The sequence below is a fragment of the Balaenoptera musculus genome, chromosome 15 (assembly GCF_009873245.2).
Source record: "Balaenoptera musculus isolate JJ_BM4_2016_0621 chromosome 15, mBalMus1.pri.v3, whole genome shotgun sequence".
NCBI lineage: Eukaryota > Metazoa > Chordata > Mammalia > Artiodactyla > Balaenopteridae > Balaenoptera > Balaenoptera musculus.
The window spans coordinates 34,892,205-34,914,259 of record NC_045799.1 but is presented as its reverse complement, the minus strand read 5'-3'; the positions used below and the strand labels follow the sequence as shown (position 1 = coordinate 34,914,259).

General features: G+C 37.6%; 1 protein-coding gene across 1 annotated transcript in view; it reads left to right on the top strand.

Annotated features, from left to right (window-relative positions):
* The window catches only part of HAO1 (hydroxyacid oxidase 1), a 60,157-nt gene that overhangs the window by 25,435 nt on the left and 12,667 nt on the right, over window positions 1-22,055 (top strand). Inside the window, exons 3-4 of the mRNA XM_036824559.1 lie at window positions 7-262; window positions 8,505-8,680. Coding sequence (XP_036680454.1) covers window positions 7-262; window positions 8,505-8,680 — 432 coding nt within the window. The remainder of the gene's footprint in view (window positions 1-6; window positions 263-8,504; window positions 8,681-22,055) is intronic.

The window sequence follows — 22,055 nt, the reverse complement described above, 5'->3', positions numbered from 1 at the left end:
CCTAAGCTTGCAGGTCACTGGGAACGGGCATGATGCTGAGCTCCTGGGCCACCTCCTCAATTGAAGAAGTGGCAGAAGCTGGTCCTGAGGCACTTCGCTGGCTGCAGCTGTACATCTACAAGGACCGTGAGGTTACCAAGCAGCTGGTGCGGCGGGCTGAGTGGATGGGCTACAAGGCCATATTTGTGACAGTGGACACACCTTACCTGGGCAACCGCTTCGATGATGTGCATAACAGGTTCAAACTGCCACCCCAACTCAGGTAACCATGGGTCTCTGATCACTGGGTCCCTGAGCTGGTTTTCTAATTCTCTTTGCTCTTGTCATGATCCAGCTCCAAAGACTTTCTCCAGTTTCTACATGGGTGCCCTGGGGAATTACATCTTCACAAAATGTTGGTCCTGAAGTATGATTGACTGGGATCTTGTCTAGGGATGATAAGGTCTGGGTTCTAGAGATGGTGCCATTGTCATATATCCACATAATCCTCAGCAAATCACACCCCTTATATGGGTGTCACGTACTTGAGCTATAAAAACAGAGATAGGAATTGCCATATACTTGTAAAAGTCAAAAAAAATTATGTCTCAGAGTGCATTAAGGGCTTTGAGTAAGATGAATTGCCATATAGACAGAAGATATTTAATTTAACCTAAACAACAGCTTGTTATTGTGATCCTAATACCCTATTTTTTTGTCTGCTGAAATAAAAAAGCCCCCTTTTAATTTTATTTTTATTGTATTTGGAACAACTCTGGCAAGGAAGATTGAAGAAAGCTAAAAGAATGGAGACAAAAGAAGCCACACATTTGCTCCTTCATCTACTACTTCTTTCAGCAATATTCCTCTTTTGTTGTGGTTCACCCATGGATCAAGATTCATTAACTTATTCACTGATTCATTCATTCTTTCATCCATTTACTCATTCATTCATCTTAGTAAAAACAATGTATCTAGTAATCTAAAACTAAACTGTGAGCCCATCTATCAGCAGGGAATTGTTGTCCTTTTCCCTGTAAAAGATTAGAATCATCTTGAGTTAAAACTAGAAACTCAATGGAGTTTACTGAGAAAGACCACCAACCTCCTTAAGCTACAGATCTCCCCTCCCCTTCATTTTTACCTTCCCTCAGTTCCCACCAAAATCTGCCCTTATGTTTTTCATAGGGCTAAAACTATTTGACCAGGAACCCAAATCTTAGTTTTAATGGAGGATGTTTTGATGATGGGATTTCAAAGCATCCATCAGAGTACAGGAAATGAGGGATGCCTTCTTTGGAATCCTAGACCTCACTTCACACGGACTGTTGCTTATTTTGTCTACATATAAAGTTAATCCTTTTAAAAGATCCAAAATCTAAAAGATTCAAAATCAAATCAGCATTCCACATAAGGACAATAAAATTGCTGGAAGCCAGGAATTCCATATGTATTAGAGAATGGGATGTCTCTCATCCATCACATAAGTCCATAGTCTTATGTAAGTGTCACATAACTGTCATATAGCTCTGCTGTGTGTATACTTATTTAAGTATAAGCTACTGTGCATAAAATCTTGCTGTTAAACCATATGTAAATGAGCTGTGTGATGTTATCTCCGTGACACTTCCAGGTAGGTTTAAGATATTATTTCTGTATGGGATACCGTCAATGGCCCAGTGACAAAGTGCTCACCCGGCAGCTGTCAATCACCCCGCTCCACGCATCTCAGACACTGAGTTGCCCAAACATCCTGTCTTTCTAAGAGAACAAAAACAAAAACAAACGTCCCTGACATATTCCTACTTCTTGCCAAATTCGTCAGAAAGTAGATGGTTTCAAATTTCCTTAATATGAAATCTGTATCACATTATATCTCTATTTTGGTTGCCTTCATTTTTAGACTTTCTAAAATAATTAGTTTCCCAGTATTTAGGCTTCTGACAGGAAGTGTTCCTCATTGTTTCGCTTTGGCCATTTAGAAAGGAATTTACTATTCCTTTTCCTCCTCCTCTTACCACTACTACTAGCAACAACAACAATAAATAATACAGTAGGTTTTCTTTAAGCTTAGGAAACAGTTTCTTGCTCTGGATAACAAAAAAGTGTTTCAGAGTGGTATCTGCTTAGATGGGGGATGACACGTGTTAATTCTGGCCAGTATCTCTTGCTCCTGGGTGCCAGGGCCATTTAGCCAGGAATGGGAAGGCTGCTTTGCTTTTTCCCCCTTTTTGCTCCCAGGCTCCTGCCCAGATGACGTGAGGGACTGGGAGACAAAGGCCCTTTTCAGCTGTCGATGTGCACAGGAGTGGCCAAGGCTCCCCAGCTTGTCACATCTCCCGTCTGAAGATGATCAAATAATGAGCCACACATCCAGGCTACGGGGAACACGGGAAACACCCCTTGCTGGTGCCCTGGCCCCCAGTGCATACACTGGCCCTGTTTGTCCCCTTGGGCTTCGGGGGGGCAGCACCCTGGGGCCCACATTCAGCAGTGAAGGCAGAGCACATGATGGGAGGCCCAGGCTTCCGCTGGAGGCCACATGCTACCAAAAAGCTCATCTGTTACAGCCTGATATGAAATCAGGTTTCTTTCCTCAACTGACCTGACTCATAGAAGGTGAAGCCGGGCTGTTCAGAATGAGGTTTGGCAGGCAAGGGAGGCAGGAAATCCAGAGGAGAATGAGTCTGTAAAGCGGCGGCTCCTTCCAACCCTCACGGCTTCCTCTGCCTGGAGGGGAGGGGGCGGGACCTGACTCCTGGCGTCTGGGACCAGCCAGAGTTCAGGAGTTTGGTAATCTCTGCTTGGTCCATATGCAAAACACACGTATGTGTGCATTATAAGTGGCCCAGAGGTCCCCGAAACTCAGGGGGAGTAAAGCAAATTCTCATCTGCTCTCGGCAGAGGAGAGGATTGAAGCCAATTCACCAGACTGGTTCCTGAGGCTCTGAGGCAGGGACCTTCATCCATCTCCATGCCCCACAGAGGTGGCTCATTTACCCCGGGTTAAGATTTGGCTCTTCAGTGCAGCACCAAGGCAGTTAAAAGAAAAGAAATTTCCAATCATCAACTAAGATCAAGGTAAATCATAACACCCACCCTTTTGATGATTTGCCCAGGGACATGCTTCCTTATGCCCTGAAATGATGTATTCATCACAACAGCCAGAGCACAGCCCACAAAAAGAGATCAGACTTCACTATCTTCCCCGGTCTCTCTGGATAAAAGTGGCCAGTGAGTGTCCCCCTTGTTTCTCTGATCTCATTGCCCAGCACCCTCAACTTCATTCACTCTTCCTAGAACCTCTGGCTTTCCTACTGTTCTTTCAACATGCCAAACACACCTGCAGAGCCTCAGAATTGACTCTTCCCTCTGCCCGTAAAGTTCTTTCCCCAAATCAGTGCATGACTAACTTCACTTCCTTTACATTTTGACATCAGGGGTGACTCTACATGTCTTTATGTTGGGAAACAAAAATAAAAAATAAGCAGTAGAGATCAGAATAGAGACACAATATGTGTGGGGATCTTGGGTTGTGGAGGTGGAGGGGAGAAAAGGATTTGAAGGAGGACTTTGTACATGACCCAACAGCCTCTAAATTATTTGGTTAGGAAAACATTCACAGTATAATTCACATAATATTAAACAGAATAATGACCTCCCAAAGATGTCCATGTTTTGATCCCTGGAACCTGTGAATATGTTATTAATACTTTATATGGCAAAATGGACTTTGCATGTGTGATTAAGTTAAAGACCTCAAGATGGGATAATTATTCTGGATTATCACAGTAATGAAAAGCATTCTTATAAGAGCAAAGCAGGAGGGTCAGAGTCAGAGAAGGAAATGCGATGATGAGAAGCAGAGATATGAGTGATAGCATCGGGAATCAGGGACTGTAGGTGGTTTCTAGAAGCTAGACAAGGAAAGGAAATGGATTCTCCCCTACAGCTTCTGGAAGGAAAACAGCCCTATCGACACCTTGAGTTTAGTCCAATGAGATACATTTTGGACTTCTGACCTCCAGAACTGTAATATAATAAATTTGTATCACTTTATAGCCTCTAGGTGTGTGTGTGTGTTATAGCAGCAACAGGAAACAACTACAATAGCACATTTCTGCCAATTTCCTCTACAAGGTATCTTCTCATTGAGGCCATGTTTACCATATTTAATCTTTCAAGTTAAGCATCTACCAGATCGCATTCCTCTTATTCTGCTCTTCTTTTTTCTTTATTTTGTATAGCACTTATATTCTAACATGCTCCATAAATTACTTATTATGTTCCTTGTTTAGTTTCTGTCTCCCTTGCTAGAATATCAACCCTAGGTGACCAGGCATTTTTGACAATTTTACTAAAACACTGGCACATAGTAGGTGCTAAATAAGTAATGTTGAATCAGTCAATAAAAATGTGCTAAATCATAAGAGATTTACCCAATAAAACAAGACGAGTAAGAAGTTGAACGAGGGTTTGGGCTCATACTTAAAATCCTTGCCCTGAACCTTTCTTCCAACTGCCCAGACACATTGAAGAAGAAATTAGCAGGGCTACGTAATCAATAGAGATGTTTTCCTAACCACAGAATTAAACGCTAGTATTCCATGCACCAATTTCTATAATGTATTATGAATGTCTCTCTCTCATATTGTGTTGATACTGTGTGTTATACCATTTGTTATTTTATAGTTTGTTTCCCACAGTGGAGACATATGGCTTTATCTTTAATGTCACATTATCAATACTTATAATGCAAAATATTGTATATTTCTCAGTAATAGTCATCTTTATCAATGTTACAATTGGTTATTTAATAAGTTAACTTTCTTTAGTAGTTGTTACCTTTTTATAATACTAACTTACTAAAAACTAAAATCATTTTTATATTAGATTAAAAAGCATATTTGGGGGCCATTCAAGGCACAATGAGTCTCTTACAAAGAAGAAATCCTATCCCTTGCCTTTGGGTCATTAAACAGATTGGGATTTGGAGAATTAAGTCCCAAGTAATCATGTTATTATTTTGATGTTGCCCTTTTCCTTCCTTATGAAATGGAGTACTTTGGTTATCAGAAGCCGCTTTAAGTGTTTTTCTGTGTATATGTCATAATTCTAATAAAAATAGCATTCATGGAGGTTTCCTTCAGAGCCATGGGTAAAACACTCCATCGTGGGTCTCTGTCAAGATATCTGAAAACTTTTTCTTGGCTTCTGGCTTTGAACAACGTTTTAGAGTAACAACAAGGCTTCATTGTGCCCTGAAATTTCTGTAAGGCAACATTCATTCAAGTGTTGATCTGCATTTCACCATCCAAGAATAACAACAGTTATTTATATAATTTTATCCATGTTTCTGTTTTTTCCTATCCATTTCACCCTTTCACCCCACCCCTGCTGAAACACTGTAGCTTGTTTGGGATGGGGGTGGGGTGCCATGCAGAGAATATACACATACAGATATTATTCTTTTTTTTCCTCCCTAGTTTTCCTATGGGATAGACAGACTGGACCTTTTTCTTATTAACAATATTATTTAGAAGTTTAGCATTTAATATCACTTAATATCATTTCTAAGTAATGGATAGGTCTCCATAGTAAGGGTATGTTTATTGATCAGAAGGTTAGGTTAATTAAAGTTAGGATGACAACAGAAGGCCAAAGTCTGTGATAAAATGTACAACCCTAAGTGGTTTGATTAAAAAAAAAAATCCCAAGTATTTCAGCTAAAATCCAAACCAAAACTCAGCAAATACATGGATACCAGTATGACTCTCATGGAGTTGGAATTTTCTGTGATATTTAATGGCCACCTGAGTCAATGAAATTATTAGACCAACTATTCAATCCTTATTGAGAAAACATTGCCAGTGGTTGAAAAGAGTTACTTGGGATGTGAATGTTCATGTCCTTATGATAATAGATGTCACCCAAGCTACACAACCAGCTATTTTAGCTGAAAGCACACTAAAAGCATTAAACCTAATTTTGTATTGAAGTCTTATGATTCACTCTCTTTTTTTTTTTTGGCTGCACAGCACAGCATGCGGGATCTTAATTTCCCAACCAGGGATTGAACCCATGCCTCCTGCAGTGGAAGCATGGAGTCTTAACCGCGGGACCGCCAGGGAAGTCCTGAAGTCTTATGATTCTCTTACAAAAATTAAAAATAGTGTGCCTATGTGCTTCTAAGTTTATATAAAAATTGTTATAGCCTTGGCTCCAAGATCCTTTCTATGTTCAGTGGCAGAGCCAGTGGAAGGGAATAAAAACCTATGACTAAGCGAGAGATACAGCTGTACTTTTATGCAAAGAAGACATTGGCTAGCATGGTAATTTATAATGCGCAGAAGAACAAGGTGAGTCCAGATTATTGTCATCATTCAAAGTCAGCCTTTTAGAGAAATGAAGTAGGTAATTGGATTTGGGTCTGTAGGGCAGGTAAGTCACATGGATGGTGCCATTGTGTATCCAGATGGCCATCAATCCAGTTAGTGGTCAGAGGTGCAGGCAGAAAAGACTTTATCCCTAGCTTGGAGAACTGCCAAAATCTAGTCAAGATATCAGGATATTAGACTAAGAGAAAAGACTTCAGGTATAGAGTAAGCCAGTAGCAGAGTCTTACAGGTGAATTAGAAAAATACTGTTCTAAGCTGGGTTAACAAAATTAGACATAGGAGAAGGCAGCAATTCAATGGGGTGTGTCTCAGTTTGGGTTCCTTTAGGAGAAGAGTGAGAGGCACTGTTTTAAGTACAAGCAGTGCTTTTGGAAGATGAAAGGAGTAGGGAAGAGGTGCAAGGGAGGAGAAGTAGTGAACAATGGGCATGTTTTCAAGACAGCTACAGCTATGGGCAACTAAAGTTTAACCCTACTGGGAAACTCTGGGAGATCTTGTAGAATACTTCTCAGAGTTAGTCTGCCTATGCGTGAAGGAGCTGGGGTATTTATATACCAACACCCTTGACAAGTTGTGTCCTCTGCGTAGATGGTGACTCAGGCTCCAAGAGCAAGAAAAAGTCATATGTATTAGTCAGGTTCTCCAGAGAAACAGAACCAATAGGATATCCATATCTATATATCTGTATCTATATCTATAGAAAGATTTAGTATGAGGGATTGGCTCACACAATTATGGAGGCTAAGAAATCCCACAGTCTACTATCTACAAGCTGGAGGCCCAGGAAAGCCAGAGTAGTTCAAGTCCAAATCCAAAGACCTGAGAACCAAGGGACCCAATGGTATAAGTCCCAGTCTGAGTGTGAAGGCCCAAGAACTGGGGGCCCATAGTGTAAGTCCTGGTCCAAGCCAGAAGGTTTGACAACCAATAGCTCCAATGTGCAAGAGCAGGAGATGATGGACGTCTCAGCTCAAACTGAGAGAATGAATTTGTCCTTGCTCCACCTTTTTGTTCTATTTGGGGCCTCAACAGATTGGAAGATGCCCACCCATATCTTTCCTCAATCTACTGATTTAAATGCTAATTTCACAGACACACCCAGAAATAATGTTCTACCCAGTTACCTAGGCATCCCTTAGCCCAGTCAAGCTGACAAAACTAACCATCACATCACAGGCAAAGTAAGGAAGGTCTTGATAATTGGAAAACTCATGTCTTGGTCAGGATTGTCTGGAAGATTGGGGAGTCTGAGTCAGTAGGCAGAGAGCCTCAGAGAAAGCAACTAAATGGTGGAGGGAAAAGCAAGACCTGACAACTCATTTGCTGGGAAACACTTCCCAATTCTCCCTATGCCCACCACCACCACCACCACGCTAATAGTAGGACAGGGAAAAGAGTCTACAGAGACAACAGACAGAAGTTGTTAACACATGTTACTGCAGTTCCAGTCTCCTCTAGAATTTTCCACAAGGACTTTGAAAGATTTCTGAAGTCAAATGCAATTGCCAGAATGCAATTGAGATCTGAGTGAAGAAAATGTAATTAGGAGTCAAGAGACCTAGTTTGAAACTCAAATGCTGCCTTAGCTAGTTTTATACTTGGGGGCATCTCATTCTGCAGCTCTGGTTTTATTTTCTACATAAAATAGGAATTATAGAGTATCAATTTTATTTTCCAAAAGCTTTTAAAATTGTGGCTATATGAATGCCCTTTGTAAATTGTGATGCACCAAGCGAGTGTTCATCTTTATGATTAGTATGCATTGCTGGCTGAAAATAGCATCAAACTTATTGTTTATATTCATAAACTGGCTTAAAAAGGTAGAGATATTTAAACTTGGCCAAACATTTCTCCTTTAAACTGATTTATTTATGTAAATAACCTAAGATGTAAAATAAACTTTAAGTGACCAATTAAGTCCACTTGATTGTCACATTTAGCCTGGAATCCTGCACCAAAACATGGAAAATGTAAATGCAATCAATCTGTAGATGGTTGAAGAGTGAACAGCCCATTGATTTGAAAAGGGAACCCTTTTTTTTTTTTTTTTTTTTTCATTGAATGAGTCATTGTAAAGATATCTTTAACTCTGGGAAATATCTCATTTTATGTAATTCTTTATTTCAGAATGAAAAATTTTGAAACCAATGATTTAGCATTTTCTCCCAAGGAAAATTTTGGAGACAACAGTGGACTTGCTGCATATGTGGCTAAAGCAATAGACCCATCTATCAGCTGGGAGGATATTAAATGGCTGAGAAAATTGACATCCCTGCCCATTGTTGCAAAGGGCATTTTGAGAGGTTTGTTTATTTCTCTACTTGAGTTCACCATGATTTTATGATTCTTTATGGATATGATCATAATACTTTTTCAGGGAAAATAATCAGGAAAAATGAGTATGGAAATAAAGACATCTTATCTCTCAATTCTCCCTTTTGGTGTTAGTGAGTAAATATTTCCTCCTTCTTAGGTAGTATTCTGAAGGAGAACAGGATTCTCATGAATTAAGAAGTTACCTTTTCTAAAGAATTGGGATGCCATTGCCTTATTTTGGAATTGTCATCAAATCACAGAGCTTGGCAAAATCTAGGTAGAAGGTCTTGAGTTCATTGCTTTGGCTGAAAGCTGCCAACAGCTGCTCTCAGACAACAAGAAGCCCCAAGGATGATATTATGACAGCCAGACCTGTTGAAAGAGGCTTTTCTATTTTTCTCCTGTTCCCTCCCAGTACCAATGACTAGAACTGACTTTTTGAGTGTGGTGAATCCCACATCACCTCCCTTTATAGAAAGGCTGACAAAAACATTAAAATCCTCAAATATCAAGCCGTAGGTATTAAGGAACTTGACCACTTCCCCAGTATCCACATGTATGCAAATCCCACAGGGAGGTGCCAATAACTCTAATTATTTGGAGTGTAAATGTGTTCACCAACAAAAATGTTTTCTTGCCTTTGAAAACATTTCTTAAGTACTGTTATATGAATAACTGCCCAAAACATATTATTTTAAATGGAAATGTTTAAGTAAGTGGCTCTGGGATGAGAGATTCTATTAACTTATCTCAGGGTTAACAACAACATAGAATCAAAACTTTTTCATAGGCTTTACTTGAATATGTATGAGTTCCATAGCCCCTATTTATAAAATTCTAGGCATGCCCTCGACTTTATTTAATATTCTGTACACAAAAATAAGCTAATACAAGTAAAAGAATGGGCCTAATGAAGCTTTTAAGTAGTGGAGATATGTTTAAATCCAGATCTGTTTTAATCTGTGATTTTAAAACAAAATTGTAACATTCTTTCCTGTTGACCATTGTCTTAGTTCAAAATTTCTGTGGATTATACTTCATTGAGCATATCCTGATATTACAGACACCTTTAAACAACAGTTTCATTGACCTTGCTTGCATCCATATTGTAGTCCATGATTGTTAGTGCTACTTCCTGTAGCTATATTCAACTGTAGGTACTAAAGTATTAACCTGAAGATCTGCCCCATTTATTCATTCATCCATTCAATTATTCACTCATGCATTCATTTCATAAACATTTATCATGCTTACTGTGTGCTAAAATAAAAAAAATAAAATAATTTGAGGTCCTTGGCCAAAAGGACACCCCATTTTTGTAGGAGACAGACATAACAACAAGAATTTGGGTGCAATAAGACGTTAGCAGGTGCTGAGATTGAAATCTATGCAGTATAAGGGTGAGGGTGAAAATAGGGTTTAGACAATTATAAAAGTGAGTTAGGGAAGGTTTCATTCCAGAATGAAAGGTGATCCTTGAGTTTTGCCATGATATCAGGTCAAAAGACTCTTTTTCAGACTTCAATCATGACAAAACACAGCAGTCACAAGTTAACAATGTTAAAACATATAAGCCATATTCGAGAATGTAGACTTTAAGATTGTTGAGGACCACTAAGAATATTGATCAGGGAAGCCACCTCATCAGATTAGCATCTTAGAAAAATCATGCTTTGTGTAATGGACCTTCTCAATGGAGGTGGCAAAACTGTGGTCAGGGAGGCTATTTAGGAAACTGCTGTTGCCCAGAAAAGAGAGGATTATGGCTGACCTACAGTAATGGCAGTGAGGAATCTGAGAGGGTGTAGTTATTTTACAAAATTAGTGCTGTTTCAAGTATTTAATTCACTCTCATCACAGAAGTGGCCCAGGGCAGTTGGCTTAAAAACACCAAGGTCATTTAATTTTTAACCAACTTTGCAATTTTGGATTCCCAGTATATATAATTTTCTACAACTTTGTCCTCTAGGATATGACATGAATCTATTGAATTAGACTTTACTATCATGTGTTATGTTGAAAAATACTTTGGCTTCTAGAACTTCATTCTGTGGTCATTTTACCAAGGACCACCACCACCACCATCACCTCTCTTTTTTCTTCTTATCCATATGTATTATTGACTTGCTTGTCATATTTTCATTATGTTTTGCACCCAGTAGACAGTCCAAATGTTTGTTAAGTAAAATCCTCAGTGAAAACTACATGAATGTTTATAATTAGAGCACAAAAGCAAGAGAAGGAGAGATAGGGCATTTGGCATTTGAAAGGAAATAACTTATCTATACATGTACAGTTTACATTGTCTAGCTTCTCTGTAACTATTTATTTCATTTATTTAACAAACAAGAATCATCACTATGACAACAGCTACATCAGGTGGTACACATGCCCACTCTGGGTGGAGGGAAGACAGGGGTGTCAAGGCCAGTTGTGGGAAATTCAGGTGTCAATATTTCACAGATCTTCATCCAGAAGTCACATGGACTGACTGAGAGTCATCTATCCTCTTTCATTTCCATTTTTCCAGAAAGACACAGATTATGTTTGTAGGAACATGAAATCATGGGCAACTGAGAAGATCTCAGTGAAACATCACCCCTTACCACCATTTTAAGAATTGCATTCTAATGACTGAAAATTGGACTGCAAGATGTAATCTCTTGCTGTGGTTAAACTTTGGAAAACTAGCACAAACTCCAAACATGTACTTGAAGCAGGATTAGGTCTTTGCCAGAACTCACGCTAACAAATGGCATTTGAGCAGACATATGCTTTTTAGAGTTGTGTTATTTTTTAATTAAAAAAATTTAAAACTAGGCTGCCTCACTTCTGTAGTGGCTTTTGGTCTCTCAGAAACTTCTCTATCTCATTATTTTCCTATCTACAATTTTTAAAGACATTTTCAAAGAATATTCAGTGTTCCTGGATTGTGTTCAAAGCTGCTGCTATGGAGCTAGGATTTAGTTACTAAACTCCTGTTGAGATAGCACAGAGTCCTGGGTCAGAAACTCCAAGGGCTTGAGGGTAAATCTTGAGTACTTACATTTCACTTTGGTATTTTAGATTAAGTATGGAAATAATATGTCAATAAGATAGCAAATAGTGCTATTCACTATTGACTATTGTGTTTGTCGATCAATTAGTGTATTAACTGGCAAATCAACAAATGTGGAATGTCATACCAGTAAACTCTAGGGATTAATGAAAATATCAAAGATTCATCAACATTTTGCTAAAACCATTTTCACTCTCTCATTAAGGAAACATTTTTCTCTCTGGGTTAAAATAAAATGTAAAACTACGGACAAGATTTCATAAGCAAGTAGTGAAAGGGGCTCGTATCTGGTCCTAAATGATTACTTTCTGTTTTCCCTAGATACTCATGATCCTATCTTCTGAGCAAACCACTCTGTCATTTCTCCCTACATTCCCAGCACTGCCTGGAAGAACACAGAAAACCACTTGAAATGATAGAAGACAACAAACTATGACTTAAGTAGCACTTACTTCAAAATGAAAGGCTCATAATAACCATAATCCTCGCTAGGATGAAAATTTATTATTATAAATAAAACTCAAACAAACTTGCCAAAAGTATCAAGCAAATGAATCTTCTTCTACCTACTCATCTTCTTAGTTAACACTCCCTGCACCATCAGATGAAAATAATAATAATAATAGTGCATATTCATCTGGGTGCTCAACATGTGTCAGGCACTTTCAAAGCATTCATTCAACTCCTTTAATCCACAAACCACTCTTATGTGAATCTTTATCCCCATTTTGTAATTTAGTACACTGACGCACAAGAAAAAGTTAAATAACTTGCCACTTACGTGGCAAGCAAGTAGCAGATACAGGATTCAAATCTAAGTGGTCTTATTACTAAGCCTAAGGTGTAATCTCTTTTTCATACTGGTAGGATCAGTTTATTGACAGTATTCAATATCTCAAAACACAGGTTATAGCTACATGGTGGCAGGTATCTGCATATACATAGGAGGATTTCATACATCTTCAATCACGGGGTTCATATATAGTTCATATATTTTGATTTTTTAACTTTTGATTTTATGTTTGGTATCATATACACAACTAGATAACCAGGGCAATTCCAAATACATTTTACATTGTTCATTAAGGTTACTTATGGTTATATCTAGACTTTTAGAAAAATACCACACTACATCTCTTTATCAGAGTAGTAAACTCATGCAAACATTAAAGCTGAGCTAGCCAATATGGCAGCCACTAGCCAAGTGTGGCCATTCAAGTTAATTAAAATTAAATAAAGGTAAAATTCCAGTTTCTCACTTACACTGCCACACTTCCATTACTCTATGGCTACATGTGCTACTTTATGGAACCACACAGATCTGGAACATTTCTATCATCATAGCAAAGTTCTACTGGACTGCACTGTATTAAGGCTGTGTCTTTAGAGAACCGTTTTCCAAACATGTTTTAAATGATGGTATATTGGGCTTTTGGTTCAAAACACTCTTATCAAAACTAAGACCCCACTGAAATTAAAGCATAGAAGTCCAAAAATACATAACACTTATGACAACAAAGCAAAGGAAAATGAGAGGCACAAACAGCAGAGAAACCTCAAGAAATTTATGAAAGAAACAAAATGTAAGAGATCATGTTGACAGGAGGAAAATGAAAAGAAAACTGCCTCTGCAGGTAGTCTTGGTAGGAACCCTGAAGGCAGGAGCAAGTCATATCATGGGATGCCTCAGGGGGCTCTGGGTGTCTAGTGTGTAAGTGTGACAGAGATGGGGGATGAAAAGTGGAAACTGAAAAGCAAGGGGATTAATTGGAGTTCTGTTTGTGAAGCTCACGTACCAGCCAATAATCCTTTCCCCCTCATGCAATAATAGACAACTTGGCATAGTAGCTTGCTCCTTTTTAATGAAATAAATGGGTGCTGGGACAACTTATGGGTGGATGACCTTCACAACATGCCATGATACTGTCCTCATTCTGTCACTGAAGTTCACAGTCCAGTAGCCCCTCAGTTGACTTTCCTTGTCTTGTCCCACATGGAGTTCCAAGAATTTCTTCTCTAGGCAAAGACTTGGCAGGAATAAAATTGATTTGCAAAACAGCTCCAGAAGCCTATATTAGCTCCCTAGTCTTTCTTCTTTGTATATAAGTGAAAAATTAACATCACAAGGCATTTCAGAAACACCAAACCATAAAAGACTAAGGTAAATCTGCAGAAAAGCTGATCCCAGAGGAAAGAGATAAAGTAAGAAAAGAACTTTAAAAATTGCAAATGATAGAGAAGTTGAAAATATGCCTAAATAAGAAAAGTCTACCATGAAAAGAAAATCAGAATATAAAAAAGAGCTCCCAAATATTAAAAACATGATTTCTGGAATTAAAAATAAAATTATTGATTAACTGAAGAAGAGAGTCAAAGACATTTCCCAAAATGTAAAACAAAAAGACAAATAGAAAGAAAATATTATTAAATGAAGGAGAAGCTTGAAGACTCTTTAAAATGTCCAATATTCAACTGATAAGAGGAAGGGAAGAAATTATTAAAGAGAGACATTATCTGAATTCTGTAGACATAAATCAGTAGACACGAGAAAACAAGTTGCAGCATATTACATCTCATGAAATTTCAGGAGAAAATGTGTATAAGGAGAGAAAACAAACATAAAACAGGTAATTACAAAGTAATGGGAGTCAAACTGGCCTCAAATTTCTTGTCAATAACAATGGGCACTGGAAGACAACGGAGTCATGTTTTTTTTAGGTTCTAAGGAAAATAATTTTTCAACCTAGAATATTATGCCTAATCCAATTATCATTCAAACAAAAGAGAAGGTATTCAAATGCTCTGTAAGTGTACCTCCCATGGATGCTTTTTCAGGAAGTTACAAAGGAATATACTATAAACAAATAAGAACACTTACCAAATGAAAGCATAAACTTGACTAGAAATAGACTCAACCTAGAGAAGTAGGAGAATTCCTATAGAATGAAGAGTAAAGCCTTGAGAGTAACCAGAGCAGGATAGAACAGGAAGGCAGAGGGCTCCAGGGGGTAGACTCCAGAGGGAAGACAAAAGGATTTAAATAGGTTAGATAGAATCATGGAGAGGTTCAAAAATTGAGAATACTCTAAAGTCTCGTGATAAATGGAGGGGGAAAAAAAGGAAAGGTAATTAGAAATCCAGGAAAAGAAAGTTGTGTGATAAAACACGTATGGTCCAAATATGAAGCAACATTAAAATATAAAATATTAATGAACTAATGGAGTGAGGGGAAAAGTCATCTTTCAATCCTGAGGCTATAGGGTCTTTTCCTTATGAATGGCTCCGAAATTGCCAATGAGATGCCAACAAGATATAATGCATGCTTGGATTAAAACAGTTACATTGAAACATTGGATTTTATATTTAATAAAAAATAAATTTAGAATATCAATCATATATTTAGTATGTAACAAAATGCCTAACACAAGGTATGCTTACAAGTGGATAGATAGCATACAAAAACAGTTAGTTGGTAAACACTGGCAATTCATATATTAGATGACCTTTCATACTACAGTTGACCCCTGAACAACATAGGTTTGAACTGCTCAGTGGATTTTTGCAGTTGCAAGTACCACAGTACTGTGCTATCCCGGGTTGGTTGAATCTGTGGATGCGGAGCCACAGATGCAGAGGAACTGCATATGTGGAGGACCAACTGTAAGTTATAAGCGGATTTTTGACTGTGTGGAGGTCGGTGCCCCAACCCCTGCATTGTTGTTCAATGGTCAACTGTATTTTATTGAATTTTAGGGTTTGCCATAACATTCCTTATATAATTATGTATACTATATATTCCTTATAGTATATATATATAGTATAGTATATGTTCCATATATATAATAGTCCCTAATAGTGATAATAATAATAACAACATGATGACATGATGTCTTAGTTGGCTCAGGCTGCCTGAGAGACTGTTTAAAAAAAAGAAATTTATTTTCTCAAAATTCTGGAAGCTGGAAGTCTGAGATTAGGTTGCCAACATGGTTGGTTTCTGTGAAGGCTCTTCCCTTGAGTCGCAGATGGCCACCTTGCCACTGTGTACCAACATGACCTCTTCCCTGTGTGCACGGAGAGAGAGAAGAGCAAGCTCTCTGGTGTCTTTTACAAGGGCACAAATACCACCATGAGTGCCCTACCTTCTGGACCTCATCTAACCCTAATTACTTCTCAAAGTATTCATCTGCACATCCTATAAAATTGGGGGTTAAAGATTCAACATGTGATTTTTTTTTGAATTTTATTTTATGTATTTATTTTTATACAGCAGGTTTTTATTAGTTATCTATTTTATACATATTAGTGTATATATGTCAATCCCAATCTCCCAATTCATCCCATCACCACCCCCACCCCTGCTGCCACTTTACCCCTTGGTGTCCATATGTTTGTTCCCTACATCTGTGTCTCTATTTCTGCCTTGCAAACCAGTTCATCTGCACCATTTTTCTAGATTCCACATATATGAGTTAATATACGATATTTGTTTTTATCTTTCTGACTTACTTCACTCAGTATGACAGTCTCTAGGTCCATCCATGTCTCTACAAATGATCCAATTTCGTTCCTTTTTATGGCTGAGTAATATTCCATTGTATATACGTACCACATCTTCTTTATCTACTTGTCTGTCAATGGGCATTTAGGTTGCTTCCATGACCTGGCTATTGTAAATAGTGCTGCAGTGAACATTGGGGTGCATGTGGATTTTTGAATTATGGTTTTCTCTAGGTATATGCTGGGTAGAGGGATTGCTGTGTCATATGGTAATTCTATTTTTAGTTTTTTAAGGAACCTCCATACTGTTCTCCATAGTGGTTATATCAATTTACATTCCCATGAACAGTGCAAGAGGGTTCCCTTCTCTCCACACCGTCTCCAGCATTTGTTGTTTGTAGATTTTCTGATGATGCTCATTCTAACTGGTGTGAGGTGATACCACATTGTACTTTTGATATGCATTTCTCTAATAATTAGTGATGTTCAGCACTTTTTAATGTGCTTCTTGGCCATCTGTAGGTTTTCTTTGGAGAAATGTCTATTTAGGTCTTCTGCCCATTTTTGGATTGGGTTGTTTGTTTTTTTAATATTGAGCTGCATGAAATGCTTGTATATTTTGGAGATTAATCTTTGTCCATTAATTTGTTTGCAAATATTTTCTCCCAATCTGAGGGTTGTCTTTTCACCTTGTTTATAGTTTCCTTTGCTGTGCAAAAACTTTTAGGTATCATTAGGTTCCATTTTTTTTTCCCTGTTTTTATTTCCATTACTCTAGGAGGTGGATCAAAAAAGATCTTGCTGTGATTTATGTCAAAGAGAGTTTTCCCTACATTTTTCTCTAAGAGTTTTATAGTGTCTGGCCTTATATTTAGGTCTTTAATCAATTTTGAGTTTATTTTTGTGTATGGTGTTAGGGAATGTTCTAAATTCATCCTTTTACATGTGGCTCTCCAGTTTTCCCAGCACCACTTATTGAAGAGACTGTCTTTTCTCCATTGTATATCCTTGCCTCCTTTGTCATACATTAGTTGACCATAGGTGCGTGGGTTTATCTCTGGGCTTTCCATCCTGTTCCATTGATCTATATTTCAGTTTTTGTGCCAGTACCATATTGTCTTGATGACTGCAGCTTTGTAATTATTTTGGACTCAGGGAGTCTGATTCCTCCAACTCTGTTTTTTCCCCTCAAGATTGCTTTGACTATTTGGGGTCTTTTGTGTCTCCATACAAATTTTAAGAGATTTTGTTCTAGTTCTGTAAAAAATGCCATTGGTAATTTGAGAGGGATTTCATTGAATCTGTAGATTGCTTTGGGTAGTATAGTCATTTTCACAATATTGATTCTTCCAATCCAAGAACATGGTATATCTCCCGATCTGTTTTTTTTTTTTTTTTAACATCTTTATTGGAGTATCATTGCTTTACAATGGTGTGTTAGTCTCTGCTTTATAACAAACTGAATCAGCTATACATAAACATATATCCCCACATCTCCTCCCTCTTGCATCTCCCTCCCACTCTCACTATCCCACCTCTCTAGGGGGACAAAAAGCACCAAGCTGATGTCCCTGTGCTATGCAGCTGCTTCCCACTAGATACTTATTTTACATTTGGTAGTGTATATATGTCCATGCCACTCTCTCACTTAGTCCCAGCTTACCCTTACCCCTCCCCATGTCCTCAAGTCCATTCTCTACATCTGAGTCTTTATTCTTGTCCTGCCCCTAGGTTCATCAGGAACAATTTTTTTTTTTAGATTCCATATATATGTGTTAGCATATGGTATTTGTTTTTCTCTTTCTGACTTACTTCACTCAGTATGACAGAATCTATGTCCATCCACCTCACTACAAATAACTCATTTTCATTTCCTTTTATGGCCGAGTAATATTCCATTGTATATATGTGCCACATCTTCTTTATCAATTCATCTGTTGATGGACACTTAGGTTGCTTCCATGTCCCGGCTATTGTAAATAGTGCTGCAATGAACATTGGGATACATGACTCTTTTTGAATTATCGTTTTCTCAGGGTATATGCCCAGTAGTGGGATTGCTGGGTTGTATGGTAGTTCTATTTTTAGTTTCTTAAGGAACCTCCATACTGTTCTCCATAGTGGCTGTACCAATTTACATTCCCATCAACTGTGCAAGAGGGTTTCCTTTTCTCCACACTTCTCCAGCATTTATTGTTTGTAGATTTTTTGATGATGGCCATTCTAACCAGTGTGATGTGATACCTCATTGTAGTTTAGACTTGCATTTCTCTAATGATTAGTGATGTTGAGCATCCTTTCATACGCTTGTTGGCAATCTGTATATCTTCTTTGGAGAATGTCTATTTAGGTCTTCTGCCCATTTTTGGATTGGGTTGTTTGCTTTTTTGATATTGAGCTGCATGAGCTGTTTGTATATTTTGGAGGTTAATCCTTTGTCAGTCACTTCGTTTACAAATATTTTCTCCCATTCTGAGTTTTGTCTTTTCATCTTGTTTATGGTTTCCTGTGCTGTGCAAAGCTTTTAAGTTTCATTAGGTCCTATTTGGTTTTTTTTTTGTTTTTACTTCCATTACTCTAGGAGGTGGGTCAAAAAGGATCTTGCTGTGATGTATGTCATACAGTGTTCTGCCTATGTTTTCTTCTAAGAGTTTTATAGTGTCTGGTCTTAAATTTAGGTCTCTAATGCATTTTGAGTTTATTTTTGTGTACAGTGTTGTGGAGTGTTCTAATTTCATTCTTTTACATGTAGCTGTCCAGTTGTCCCAGCATCACTTATTGAAGACCTGTATCTTCTCCATTGTACATTCTTGCCTCCTATATCAAAGATAAGGTGACCATATGTGTGTGGGTTTACCTCTGGGCTTTATATTCTGTTCTACTGATCTATAGTTCTTTTTTTGTGCCAATACCATACTGTCTTGATTACTGTAGCTTTGTAGTATAGTCCGAAGTCCGGGAGCCTGATTCCTCCAGCTCCGTTTTTCTTTCTCAAGATTGCTTTGGCTCTTCGGGGTCTTTTGGGTTTGCATAAAAATTGTGAAATGTTTTGTTCTTGTTCTGTGAAAAATGCCATTGGTAGTTTGATAGGGATTTCATTGAATCTGTAGATTGCTTTGGGTAGTATAGTATTTTCACAATATTGAGTCTTCGAATCCAAGAACATGGTATATCTCTCCATCTTTTTGTGTCATCTTTAATTTCTTTCATCAGTGTCTTACAGTTTTCTGCATACAGGTCTTTTGTCTCCTTAGGTAGGTTTATTCCTAGGTATTTTATTCTTTTTGTTGCAATGGTGAAATGGATTGTTTCCTTAATTTCTCTTTCTGATCTTTTGTTGTTAGTGTATAGGAATGCAAGAGATTTCTGTGCATTAATTTTGTATCCTGCAACTTTACCAAATTCATTGATTAGCTCTAGTAGTTTTCTGGTGGCATCTTTAGGATTATCTATGTATAGTATCATGTCATCTGCAAACAGTGACAGTTTTACTTTTTCTTTTCTGATTTGGATTACTTTTATTTCTTTTTCTTTTCTCATTGCCGTGGCTAGGACTTCCAGAACTATGTTGAATAATGGTGTTGAGAATGGACAACTTTGTCTTTTTTCTGATCTTAGAGGAAATGCTTTCAGTTCTTCACCATTGAGAATGATGTTTGCTGTGGGTTTGCCATACACGGCCTTTATTATGTTCAAGTAGGTTCCTTCTATGTGCACTTTCTGGAGAGTTTTTATCATAAATCGGTGTTGAATTTTGTCAGAAGCTTTTCTGCATCTATTGAGATGATCATATGGTTTTTATTCTTCAGTTTGTTAATATGGTGTATCACATTGTTTGATTTGCATATATTGAAGAATCCTTGCATTCCTGCAATAAATCCCACTTGATCATGATGTATGATCCTTTTAATGTATTGTTGGATTCTGTTTGCTGTTATTTTGTTGAGGATTTTTTCATCTATATTCATCAGTGATATTACTCTGTAATTTTCTTTTCTTGTATTATCTTTCTCTGGTTTTGGTGTCAGGGTGATTGTGGCCTCGTAGAATGAATTTGGGAGGGGTCCTCCCTCTGCAATTTTTTGGAAGAGTTTGAGAAGGCTGGGTGTTAGCTCTTCTCTAAATTTTGAAAGAATTCACCTGTGAATCCATCTGGTCCTGGACTTCTGTTTGTTGGAAGATTTTTAATCACAGTTTCAATTTCATTACTTGTGATTGGTCTGTTCATATTTTCTGTTTCTTCCTGGTTCAGTCTTGGAAGGTTATATCCTTCTAAGAATTTGTCCATTTCTTCCAGGTTGTCCATTTTATTGGCATAGAGTTGCTTGCAGTAGTCTCTTATGATGCTTTGTATTTCTGTGGTGTCGGTCGTAACTTCTTTTTCTAATTTTATTGATTTGAGTCCTCTCCCTCTTTTTCTTGCTGAGTCTTGTTAAAGGTTTATCAATTTTGTTTATCTTCTCAAAGAACGAGCTTTTAGTTTTATTGATCTTTGCTATTATTTTCTTTGTTTCTATTTCATTTATTTCTGCTCTGATCTTTGTGATTTCTTTCCTTCTAATAACTTTGGGTTTTCCTTGTTCTTCTTTCTGTAGTTCCTTTAGCTGTAAAGTTTGATTGTTTATTTGAGATTTTTCTTGTTTCTTGAGGTAGGATTGTATTGCTATAAACTTCCCTCTTAGAACCGCTTTTGCTGCATCCCATAGGTTTGAATCATCTTGTTTTCATTGTCATTTGTCTCTAGGTATTTTTTGATTTCCTCTTTGATTTCTTCAGTGATCCATTGGTTATTTAGTAATGTATTGTTTAACCTCCATGTGTTTGTGTTTTTTACGTTTTTTAACCTGTAATTTATTTCTAATCTCATAGCATTGTGGTCGGAAAAGATGCTTGATATGATTTCAATTTTCTTAAATTTACCAAGGCTTGATTTATGACCCAAGATGTGATCTATCCTGGAGAATGTTCCATGTGCATTTGAGAAGAAATTGTATCTTGCAGTTTTCAGATGGTACGTCCTATAAGTATCAATTAAATCTATCTGATATATTGTGTCATTTAAAGCTGTGTTTCCTTATTAATTTTATGTCTGAAAGATCTGTCCATTGGTGTAAGTGAGGTGTTAACGTCCCCCACTATTATTGTGTTACTGCTGATTTCCTCTTTTATAGTTGTTAGCAGTTGCCTTATGTAGTGTGGTGCTCCTATGTTGGGTGCATATATATTTATAATTGTTATAACTTCTTCTTGGATTGATCCCTTAATCATTATGTAGTGTCCTTCCCTGTCTCTTGTAACATTCTTTATTTTAAAGTCTATTTTATATGTTATGAGTATTGCTACTCCAGCTTTGTTTTGATTTCCATTTACATGGAATATCTTTTTCCATCCTCTCACTTTCAGTCTGTATGTGTCCCTGGGTCTGAAGTGGGTCTTTTGTAGACAGCATATATATGTGTCTTGTTTTTGTATCCATTCAGCAAGCCTGTGTCTTTTTGTTGGAGCATTTAATCCATTCACTTTTAAGTAATTATCGATATGTATGTCCCTATTACCATTTTCTTAATTGTTTTGGGTTTGTTTTTGTAGGTCCTTTTCTTCTCCTGTGTTTCCCACTTAGAGAAGTTCCTTTAGCCTTTGTTGTAGAGCTGGGTTTGTGGTGCTGAATTCTCTTAGCTTTTGCTTGTCTGTAAAGCTTTTGATTTTTCTGTCGAATCGCAATGAGGTCCTTGCTGGGTAGAGTAATGCAGGTTGTAGATTCTTCCCTTTCATCACTTTAAATATATTGTGCCACTTCCTTCTGG